Source organism: Mustela erminea, chromosome 11, assembly GCF_009829155.1.
Source record: "Mustela erminea isolate mMusErm1 chromosome 11, mMusErm1.Pri, whole genome shotgun sequence".
NCBI classification, from domain to species: Eukaryota; Metazoa; Chordata; class Mammalia; order Carnivora; family Mustelidae; genus Mustela; species Mustela erminea.
The window spans coordinates 58,586,446-58,599,080 of record NC_045624.1 but is presented as its reverse complement, the minus strand read 5'-3'; the positions used below and the strand labels follow the sequence as shown (position 1 = coordinate 58,599,080).

General features: G+C 36.4%; 1 protein-coding gene across 1 annotated transcript in view; it reads right to left on the bottom strand.

The window, feature by feature from the left end:
* Nucleotides 1-7,758, bottom strand: part of MEOX2 (mesenchyme homeobox 2) — a 63,492-nt gene extending 55,734 nt beyond the window's left edge. Inside the window, exon 1 of the mRNA XM_032305084.1 lies at nucleotides 6,489-7,758. Coding sequence (XP_032160975.1) covers nucleotides 6,489-7,002 — 514 coding nt within the window. The 5' untranslated portion in view covers nucleotides 7,003-7,758. The remainder of the gene's footprint in view (nucleotides 1-6,488) is intronic.
* Between the last annotated feature and the right edge of the window lie 4,877 nt (nucleotides 7,759-12,635).

The window sequence follows — 12,635 nt, the reverse complement described above, 5'->3', positions numbered from 1 at the left end:
AAACTATGAAGAATAAACTTATATTCATAATTTCAGCCAATCTAGTTTATCCAAAATTCAAGAAACATACCTGAAATTTCTTAGAAAGAAAGCTTATGAAAACAAAGAGAACACTTAAATACATTTGAAACATTCAAATATGAGTTGATTCTATAAAATTCTGAAGAGCAATAATTTTTAATTGAAATCTTTCAACAAAACCCTATGTTTTTACCACTATAACTTACTATCCTGTAAACTTAAGTTATATTTACAGTAAATCCAAGGATGTAAGAACTGAGTCACCAAAATACACAAATATTTTAGAATCATTAAACTTTTAGGAGATGCTAACTTTTTAAAGAAGCATAGCAATAATATCATGTAAGTTAAAGATCCGATTTGTTCATTTTTTAATATAGGATAGAGAGAACTGATTATTACTGAAAGTATTTTCCTCTCTTTCACACAAACTTTCCAAGAATGTATGCATATAGTACAGATTTCACCTGATGAGTCTTGTTCATGTGCACATGTAAAAGATCAAAAAAGGTATCCTAGAATATTTTCAGAATCCTACAAGAAGCAGGATCACAACACACAGTACACATATTACAGAGAGTAACATGTAAATTAAGAAGTATTATATTGCTGTGGAAAATGTAACATTATAAATGAAAGTTTCGTGAATAACTGGAGACTTTTTTACTGCATATTTAAAATTCCAGGGAAAATTAATAATTGACCCATTCAACCACATATGAATGTATACTCTTACTAGTAATTTTCTGTTAATTTAGTAATTAATATGCCAAAAGGTTTTAAATAGAAATGCTTATTCTGAAATATAAAAACTATATCTGAAATTTACTGGTTATTTTGTATCTTAAAATACTAACACAACTTCTTATGGGCAAATAAATGCCCTACGCTTTTATAATGTAAATGAAAACCATCAGAGAAAAGGACATTAGATTTAAATTAATTCTGCTTCAACATTGGTAATGGCAAATTGAAGGCTGAGACCTAAATGACCTTTACCGTTGTACGTTTTACTCCATGCGAGCAATAAAATACCCTGCAAGGTTTTCGCCAGTTGGATTTTGAACCTCACGGATGACTATGATAGAGTGTTACAAGTAACTTTTCTTGACTGTGTTCCTCCATCCCTACTTAGAGGTTTCAGTTTAATATAGCTGTTCCAACAATCATAAGAGCATCATAACAAAAATAGGAAAGTTGTTAGTGCTTCATTTTCTTTACAGAAAGAAAGACTGTCATTGATAACTAAGGCACCTTAATGACTAAAACACATAATCCAGAAAAATAAGCTGTGACAATAAAAGGTGTTTTATTTCTTAAATACATTAAAGAGGAAATACATCATACCTACCTCAATTTCTAATTTGTGGACTTTGGTCCTGGTTTGTATTTCATCCTTTTAAAATTTTATTTTTATTTTAACCTCTAGAATCAGTCACCAGTACCATAATGCAGGAAATGTAATTTAACTGGGCACTCAAGAATTAATCCTTCTTATTTTATGATTTCAATCAAGGTGGAAAAAATGCTACTCCTGATAGTCTCACTTCATGTGCTAATATACTTTCCCAGAAAATGTCTTATTATTATAAAAATCATTATAACAAAAATACAAAAAATTGAGAGAGATAAATCACCTACAACTATTAACTCAACAAATATTAAGTAAGGAATTCCTGAAAATATTTTGTTTTCTAATAATTTCCCATCCTTAGCATATATCATTTATAGATGTTTATAATCATTATAGAATGCTTAGAAAAGAGCCATGGTCTGAAGTTTTATAAATAAACTACTTAAATGAAAAAGTCCTAAAAGCCAGAATATATTATTGTATTATATTGGTCTTTCCCATTTGAAATGAAAATCTAAAAAGTCTTCACATCTTTGTTTCTGGCTGCCATTTTTAATATAGTTAATAAAATTGCCCAGCATATATGTGTGTGTGTGTGTGTGTGTGTGTGTGTGTGTATCTTAACTATAGCAAATGAATAAAATTGGCACCAATACCAGGCCATGTATATGAAATAGATTTATATGTGGTGAATTTTTACATTATTCAGCTATTAGTTCATCCACAAGTTATTTCTCAAATGAAAAAAAGTTAATTTTTCTATTAAATATGGAATTAGTTTCCCAAATTTCTCTGAATCTGATGAAAAAGTTTATCCACATTTGTGATTTCATTTTTGTTTAAAATTAATTTATTAGAGGTCTTATAATAAACACTATGTTATTATAAATGCCAATGTTGTGATGAAGGATCGATGTTTTCACATCGCACAGAAGAAAAACAGGGTAATACTTAAAACGTTTTTTTCAGTTTATTAGTAGAGATCAGCTTATGGGGTGTCAACATAATGGTTTCCACTGATAGCTACTATAAAGTAAGATTAAAATTTTAAATATTCATTACGGGGTTTTCCACCAAAATGAAAGTTTTAGCCGAGCCATGCCTTGTATTTAATGCTTTTCCTTTCCAGAGGAACTATAAATAAAGACAGTTACAAAGATCTTAAAAACTAATTCTGTTTTTATTTGCATTCTTCCTTCCATTCATTGCTAACTTTCAACAATAAAGCGCCTTAATTCTAAAAAGACTGCTTCTCTTGACTTTTTTGAGTGTAATCATTTGAAAACACTCATGTAGGTCAATGGTACTTAGAATTTTTTTTTATGTCAGGTCACCATTTAAAAATGTTCACACCTAAAATTGATCTACCACTCCAAGAAAAAGACTTAACTGTCATTTTTTTTATTCCATAGATTTGAGATATTTAATTTGTTCAGTAGTCCTCTATAATTATCAAGATCCAGTACTCTTTTTTTAAATTCTAAAGCAAATGCTGAAAAGTCCTAATCCAGTAACACAGAGATGAATAATAAAGTATTTTTTTCCTTTCAGAAAACATGATGATTGAAATACCTAGAAAAAATTACAATGTAATATTAGAGTTACGGTGGAGAAGAAATTCCTCTGTATTTAAGTTCCAGCTTATTATGGTAATATTTGTTTGTCATTCTGCATAGCCAAGCATATAGACAAATATAATTGACAACAAGTATTTTATGATATTGTAGCTATAAATATTTGCAATTTTACAAGAATCTAATATTATTCAAAACCTTGTAAAATCCACATTCCCAAACCACTTCCTTCCTTTTTAATGTAATTTTGATTTTTACACTTACATTCATTAAACTAATTTGAATAAGAAATATTCACATGTTTATACTGTATTTTACCTGCATAAAAACTAAAGTTAGATTGACTAATCTGTTTTGGTTATTTTAGCTAAATCTGGACAGTTTACACCTATTACTACTTTGCTTGAAGAACAATCACATGTAATTGAAGCCAAGTAATTCACACTATTTACAGACATTTTTTTTCAGAATCACCTGCTTTGTATAGATTGTTTTAAGTGCAGTTGTAAAGTTTTGATTTTTAAGAGTTCCTTTGAAGATGTCGCAGATGTTGGCTTTGCTAATAATGCTGGAAAGCATAGCAGGTTCAAAGTTCCAAAAATGTTTAACACGTATAAAAATAACAGTGTGCTTTTCCATTAAACTTGGCTATTTTCAATTGTCAATAAACTATAATGGAAGCCCAAAGTCCATAAATATTTGTTTCTAGACCCTTAGGCTTCTTGATTTGCATATGTGTGTGTTTGGGAGGAGAAATACATGTAAAGGCATACTAGAAAATGTTACACATTGTAGCTTTAGCATCATTACCATGGATAAAAATTTGGGACATTTTTCAATATTTTCTGTTGCTTAAAATTCTTTGAATTTCACAGGGCCATGCACACGTACACATACACAGATAATCTGGGTATTATATGTAACGATAAAGAATTCTGGTTCTGACTTTATCTGGGATTTATGTACTATATTTACTTTCAATCATAAGTACATAGTAATTATAAACTTCCTAACAAAATATAAGTAAACTCTACTAAGCATGGTATGACTTCCGTCAAATACAATTTTAAACTTTTGAGAGTTCAGAAATTAATGTAATTTTTTGGAAATATTGAAATATTAAAACAGTGCAGTAAGCAAGGAGAGATTCATGTGTTAATAATATGCCATAATTATATGCTTTTCTACATTGCTTTAGTTCCCGCTAGATCAGGTTGCCCTTATAATACTATGAAATGAAGTAAGTGTAAACATAAGTATGGAAGACCAACTGAAACATCACAAGAGAAAGATATCTTGAATCTAAATCTATGTAAAGATCTAACAATATTAACTCAAATAGTGAGATTGCCAAATTATATTTAAGAGTACACATATATTTAACTGGAACCCATTGTGATAGTTCCTTTTAGTTAGTCAAAAAGTTCTTTCAAAATATCCCATCATGAATAGAAAACACTCAATCTAACTCCCCAGTGATTCTATCCTTGGTGATGGCTAATTGTATTTCCCACTCAAGATCTAATGGATTAAGACTATATGTAGCTGATGTCCCAGTATTCTAATTAGTTTCATCATGTAAATATAAACTTACTTTGTTTTATGGTTATTTCCCACCAAACGATAGTACTATTAGAATAACCAGTTTCCTTAAGAAACTTGCTATCAAAATAATTTAAGGGAAGCAGTTCTTGGATCCCACTTTTTTTGTTTCCCCCGAACCAAAATAATATGTGCCTATATGAAAATTCGGTTTACCCTAAGAAGCTTAGGGACACTGATTCCGTTCAGAAGCAAAAAGAATAGTCCATCACAGGTTTTTCACTGCAAAAAGTAAAATGAACAGTAAGAGCCTCTGTTGATTGCAAAAATGGACTGACCAACCTGAACTGGGATCTGCTTCCATAAAAGTTACATTGATATCAAATGCTGAGCTCAGGAAATGAAAATTGTATTTTTAAAAGTGATTTTTTTTTTTTTAAAGAAATTAAGATGGAAAACTTTTGGCTATGGTTAACCTTTCAACTCTGTCTTAAGAGAGTTTCATGTATGGTTAGTAAAAACCATTAAAAATGAATGATACTGCTGGTAACTTCATTAGATATTAACTAATTTGTGATGGAGCATTAAAAGTTCACCCCTGACCTTGGAAAGTAAAAGTAGATTTTAAATTTGTGATAGAAGAATCCATCTCATACTAACGCTAAAGAACAACTGATACCACTGCTGCAAAGGTACATGAAATCAGTGCAGCTCAATCATTGCCATTTATGTGGGCTCTTACCTAAAGCATTGTGAACAACAAACATTTTTCAATCCTTCACATCAATCTCTGTAGTTACCTTCTAGGACTGTTAAACCAATTCCGCAAAGGAAGAAAAATACGTAAATACTGTATTGTAAAAATGACACTTTCCTAAAAGACGGAACGCAGGATACGCTATAGCTACAGAAAACAAACGCACAACTCTCTTAATTGTAAAGTTTCTTTTAACAATGTCATGATGATACAGATTGTTTAGGGCTTTAAGGAGCTCCCCGAAAAACTAGTTTCTCGGGATTGCTACAGTTTACTTGGCACTCTGGGCTCTCAAGCATCTGCGTTTGGTAAGGTTCCCTTTTGCGTGGCTACTCAAGTTATCCCCACGAAGATCAGCGCCTCCTGCGTGCACCCTCGCATACCAGCCTCTAGCACGTAGAGAACCAGCACTACGCCGGCTGCTGCTTGTTTCCAAATATTGCCTTCAATAAAACTGACTCGAAGGATATTTTACTTTCCACTTCTGAAACTCAGATTCTCTGTTTAGATCAGCACCACACGAATACAACTACTATTAAAAATCGTTTTTCTTAAAAAAAAATCGTTTTTCTTCAAGAGTCTGAACATGTATTTATTTACCATTCTTTGATACATTCCTGAAAATCCTCCGAATTCCTAGATTGTCTTCCTCCCCAAGAAAGGGAAATTTTTACCATTTGGAATAGGGTCCTATTTAAAGAACTCTGAAATCAGAATAATAATTTTTTTTTAAAAAACGTAAAACTTTTTTTTTTCCCCTCATACGCTCTGCCAAGTTCCACTGCAAGTTCCAAACATTGTGCAATAATTTGGAAATCCAGTTAACGATGGGAAAAATCGAGCCACTCCGAGTCGGGAACTTGCAAGGGAAAAGTCAAGGAGCGGCACCCGCACGCACGCCCAGCGGACGCTGCATCCCAGGGTGCACTCCCCTCCTCACCGCTCAGATGGAAGGTCACGCTTCGCAATCGATTTCACATACTGTCACTTGTCCTTTTTTCTTAACCCTCTGGTAAACTAGTTTGAACCTTGGAGAGCTTAGCGCTGTTGGCTACAGTGTTGCCCTTGGAGAAACACGTGCCCCCAAATAACAGGACCAAAGCAGCCCCACGGAATTTGGCGGCGGGGAGCCAGAGACGGCAAGACATATACCGTATTCCCTGCTGCCTCACTACAGTGCGAGAATCTTCTCCGTCATCTCCCCGCCCCCTTTCACCAACGGTACCCGGTGCGCCCTTACCTGAGCTATCGCTTTTCCTTTTGCCGCCACTTCTCTTCTCCGCCTCTGCGGGTGACAGCGCCTGGCGGCCGTAGTCCCCTGGCGCGCACGCGGCCCCGGTCGGGGTGCTGGAGCCCAAACTGGAAGAATTGGAACACAGGACCGGCGGGCTGCTCCCCAGCTCCGGGGGCCCTCCCGAATCCGGCTGGAGGCAGAGGCTGTGACGAGCCGCACTCGGGGGGGAGGACATCTGCGGAAGGTGCCAGTTGGTTTGCAGAGCTTGGTGCTGCTGCTGCTGGTGGTGGTGGTGGTGATGATGGTGGTGATGGTGGTGCCCCCTGTGATGCTGGCTGGCAAACATGCCCTCCTCGTTGGGGTATCCCGCGATTATGCAAGACGAGGAAGAAGTGGAGAGCTCAGGGTAGGACATATGGTCAGATCTTCCATGGAGGGCGAGAGAGGACTGGGAAAACGGGTGCAAGCCTTGCGCGGTGGCGTGAGGGCTGCGCAGGCAGCCAAAGAGCGGGTGTTCCATAGCATGCAAGTCTCGGGTTCCAGGCAGAAGACTTCACGGTGGTTCCAAACGCTACCAACCTCTGTCACTTTTCACTGGAAATCGTGTGTTTTCCCCCTCCTAAATAGCCGCCGTTTCTGCAGAGCCTGGATAATCCCGGTCCTGAGCCCTAGCGGCCAGTCTCCTTTACGTATAAACACTCGGACCTGGAGAAGCTTCCCTTCGAGCTACTCAGATGTCAAGAGTAGGAGAGGTTAAAGCCAAAAGAAGGTGGTCCCAGAGAACGGCTTTCAGGGGGAAACGGCTCTGAGAGGTTATAAATAGAGTGTAATGTGAGCTGGGGGCTGGCTTAGCAGCCCGGAGCTGACCACATGCAAACTCCCTCCAAAACTCCCGCTCAGTCTGCGCCACGCGCTCCCAGTTCCACTTCCTATCTCGGGCTGGACGTACGCAGGGCGTCCACGCCCGCCCGCCCTCGCCAGCAGCCGAGGCTGCAAGCGGCGCGCCTGGCGCTTCAACCCGCACCCGGGCGGACAGCGACTCTCCTCTCCGGGCGCCGTCGGCCACTGTGCTCCTCCGTGCACGCCAGCCCCAACCCCGCACCCAGTGTCCGACACGCTCACTTCTCTTAAGAAAGTTGTCTTGTCAGTGCCACTTGGGCACTGTCACCTGCAGGAAAGCTAGGGTTTCGCCTAGCTTTTGAGGAGCACGAAAGAGGAAGTAGGATTAAGGTTAAAAAAGATCAGAGTTTGGCGCGCGCTCAGACAAGTTTTTCAAACTCCACATCAACTCGTGCCCTGGGCTCAGTGGCGCGTCTAGCTTTTTGCAGCTGTTTTCTCGGGGTGAGCTGCTAACGGGCTCGGACCTGGCATCCGAGGTTTCTGGGAAGTGCCCGCGGGTGGGAAAGGGCCATTCTCTGCGCCCAAAAGGGACAGACCTGGTGGGGTGGGTGGGACAAAAGCCAGGGGCGGCGACAGTTGCAGATGTCCGGAGAGGCTGGCATCCTCACCTGTGGTGTCAGATGGGCTCCTTCTCTGGCTTTCTAAATGTGCCCTTCCTGCTTTGCACAATGTCCTTTCCCTTGCTCGCCTGGTCCACGTCAAACTAGCCATTTGTCAACCCAAGACTTTTCGGTCAGGAAAACCCAAAGCGATATCCTTCTGGTCACACGTGATGTGTACACTGCAAGCACATTTCTAGTCTTTCCAAACCTCAGGAGCTAGCCCATGTCCCCTCATCTCCCTTCAGAAATTCACCCTCTCTTCAGCTCAAAATTAAATCAGCTAATGGCACCTCTTCTGCCTCTCTGCCTACCGCCACGGTTCCGTTTACTGGGAAATATTAACACTTCAGTATCCCCCAAAGTTCACTAAACATGGGTGCTGCTTCAGATCTCCCTGGTTACACTCTTGCATCATACAAAATGAGTTAGAAAACTTGCCACCGGTGAATCAGTATGAACAGCGGCTGGGTTTTAATACTGCCACTTGCTTGAGGGGTGACACTGCTAGGGGCAGAGTCCTTTACACAAGGCAAGCAAGCTGCATGTAATGAACTACAGGAACAGTCAAGTCTTGCTTGGGACATGTGGTATCAGAAAAACGGTCTCTCACCTATGCTGCCCAGGACCCCAAACATGCCACCAGCAGTGTAACCCCGTTATTTTCATTGTCTCACGAGTCCAGAGGTTGGGGACCAGGTCTTTGAAGTTGTTAATGGGATTAATGAGGACAACAAACTGGGCCAGCCATCTGGTTTGAATTAGGAAAAAGTATTGATTAATCTTTGAGAAGTGTTCCCCAAGGCAGACCCTTTGCCTCAACCCGTCCCTCAGGTTTCAGCCTATCTCCCCTGTCTGTTAAGCCCTACTGCAGGAGAGTGGCCTCTCAATAAACCTTTACATTCGTGTGAAAGTTTGAATTGTTTTCCATTGCTTTGAGGTGGGATGGGGTGGGGGTGATCAGGAATTCTGAGATTTGTAAGCGCTGCTTTCTTTAACGGAAATTGAGCCCTATTTTGAGGGAAATTAGTTTTGCAGACTTCGTTAAAAAAAAAAAAAAAAAAAGCTAAAACTTTTGTTCACCAGCTGCTCAGCTTTTCAGTCTGGGTCTGAGCTGGAACCTGCTGCAAGCGTTTGACGGTAAGACTTTCTTTGCCGATACGTTTTGGGAATCTAATATTGTTTTAGACTTCGAAAGGGGGTGTTCTTCAGGTTGCACGTTTCTAAGGGTTTTAAGCACTCCCAGGATGGCGTCCAGGGCTTAGATCTTAAGAAAGTTTCTTCCTGCCACTCCCCACGCCCTTGGCTCTTTAAGGATAAAAAAAGGAGGGGGTATATTCTTCTAATATGGTCGGAATATTTTTTGAATTTTCATTGTGTTTATGGTTTCAATATGTGCTCTGATATTAAAAGTTGAAGTACAAAGAGCAACACTAAACTTCCCAAACTTGAGTAACTCCTCTATAGGGATTATGGGTGAATGCATTAAAGGCTTTATCCAAAGAGAAATTTAGGCAACCATCTCCATAAACAGTAACCAGAAATATTTACATAATATAATGCTGTCTACTAAAAACATTGTGGAAAATGTCAGACAAGGCTAACGAAAGATACACTCGATCTACACAGATCAACAAAACATCCATAAAGGTTCCCTTTTGGTTTGCATTACAGTGGTTTAGAGGGAGCAAGTAACTGAGAAATGAATGGATTTGAATTTAACCAGGTAACTAGCAACTAGCAAACACAAACTTTTCATCTCCAGGAGCTGTCAGTTCTCCTTGAACCTGCCCAGTGATTGTGCTGGTTTTTTTCTCACTTACTGTGTCAGATGTTAACAACATGTCCAGAAATTTCTCTACAACCTGCCTCAGTCTGCCTCCTAGAACTATGAGGCTAAAAGACAGGGAAAGAAAAGATAGAAAAGATTAAAAAAAGAAGGAATCTCTTCGAAAAGTACACAACTAAAACAAAGCTAGCAGAAAAGGTCTTTTAACTGAAGACCCCAAATACACAATATCAATAAAAATGATGAAGTCTAGATTTTTAATAGAATGCATAATACATGAAAAACGCTATCTGAAAAAGTGCAATTCAAGGAAGAAAGAAAAATGGTCTTGATGCATTCCAGAATTAAATATTACTTCATTTTCTCTGAATTTCCAAATATATATTATTCAAAATATAAGTTTTCTTTTCAAAATTTTTTTTCAAAATTTTCATTTCTTAGGATATTTGAAATAAGAAAAAAATACTAAATTTCATTTTCTAGGCCACAGGAAAAGAATTTAAAATGTCCTAACAAGAAAAAGCCCTAACATTCCCTATAATAGCTACTTGAGTGTCCACATCTAATATCCCAATAAGTGAGAGATGCCTTTTTACACTTAATGGCTAATTTTATTATGAAACATAGTAAAAATTACAAAATTACAGACTTTTTAATAGCTTTCATTTTAAACTATAAATGGTGTTTATCCTATATTTTTAATATACTTCTATTTTCCTGAAAAACATTCTATTAATACCAGTATTTCATGCAGGGTTTTGATACCAAACAGTGCATTATAACATGAGCCTGAAGATATGAATAATGTAAGCTGCTAGACTTTTCTAGAAAACATAAAATTATTTTAACTATGTGTTAGGCTCATTAAATTTGATAAATGTGTACATCTATTATTCCTCTTGCTTAGCAAAATGATATTCAATAGTAAAAGCAGAGATTTTTTAAAATTAAGATTATTTTATTTTAAAGGGCCTAAATTAACCAACCTAAAGAATTTCTTTAAATTTTAAGAATCATGATGCTTCTTGAGCTGCTATTCCTCTGTACATTTGTGACATGAGATATGATGGGAAAAATATTTAAAATTAAATATGATCTTTAAGCTAAAGATATTATGAACTTTGTTTTGTATTTTATCAGTCAGACAAACTTATCTGGGTAGCATATACTCATGATATATGAATTTAAGTATGGAAAATTAAGCCAAAATTGGGATTTGTCTCTCAAAGTTTTGTTGTGCAAAAAAATATTTTTCTGCTACATTTCTCCAAGAAATAAATTATGTCCCTCAATTGATACTCTGGAATTAAAAAAATTTGGAAATTTATTAAAAAATGCTAAATAGCCAATGGTAATTTATGTGATTTATGATGCAATCCATATTTTAAAACTAAGGAACTGACTTTCTCTAGGAATTATGCATGGTAATAATTCAAGAGCAATTTTGCTATGGCCAGTAAATGTTATTTGGTGATTCTGTATACTGTTACTGAATTTTAAAATAAATTGCTATTTTCACATAACACTAATTGGTGCTTTCACAATAAAGTTTAATTATGTTTCTACATTACTAAATGAATACCTACACATTACTTATCTGTCTCTTCTTACATATAGTTTTATGATTTCTTTCAGAAATTGGTGATTTTCTTCATTTCAAGTATCACATAGTAAATAATGTTCAGAAATCTAGCATGAAATACAGATTTTGACTGATTAAATTTATAAAATTTAACAAAAAGTTCAAAAGACATGCAATCTTTCATTACTCCAATTCCTTAACACATACATTTTACGAAATTCTAATTATCCTTTTGTGTGTATGTAGGGAGTGTTAAAATTAAGAGACAATGACATGACTACCTTCTCAAGTTTCAAAAATTTCTAAATGAACCTCCTTTTGTCCACCTGTTTCAAAATCAGAATTTTCAACAGTTTCCTTATAATGCACATGGGAAATAATTACATTCAGTTTCTACATTTTCATTTGCATTCACCTTTTTGTTGATACATGTATACATCTCAAACTGCCCCCCTGACATATCTACCTGTAAGAAGCATAGGCACCCTAATGTAAGACAGTTCCATAATGAAATGCTATATATTACATTATATATTCTATACCATCAAATTCATAAGCATTAAATTTCTATCCACAAGTTAAAGGAAATAAACCATTTATTTCTCCTATGCCATAAAAAGCAACGTTATACTTTTAAGTGGACCGAGTTTAGAACAAGTTCATAAATCTCGGAGGGAAAAAAATTCAATCGAAACTTATAGGTAAAACCTTAGTCTTCTGTTTTAAATTTTCCAACTTGAAGAGTTTAACATGACTAATGTAATTCTGGCACTATGGTAGGTTATTCTTATGTGTTTTTATTTTTCATGCTTCATCAATTTGTAGCATATTTTATTTTTAAAGTGGTTCTTTCGTTTTAAGCTTGGGTTTATGATTTGAATCACTAAAAAATCTCTGTGTTTTAGCTGTGTTGGTATAGCTCTCCCAAAATATTTAATGGCACACTCTAGTTTTATATGATTCTGACTCAGCAAAGAAACACCTTTGATATCAACACTTTTGTTTGTAGGAATAAAGGAAAAATGTGTATTTGTGTACCAAACAAAATAGAAAGTTAAGACAAAACACATGCTCTCTTATAATAAAATATTTTAAGGGTTTAATATTAGTAATTTGATAAGCTCAGATATATAAAGGATTTTGAGAATATAGAATATCTTTATACAAGGAGATGGCCAAATGAAAATGGATCAAAGTGACATTGAAAATGGTTAAATGACAACTATCTGCTTATGTTTCACTTGACTAAGGAATTAAAATGACAGAAGCACTAAAATAGGCCA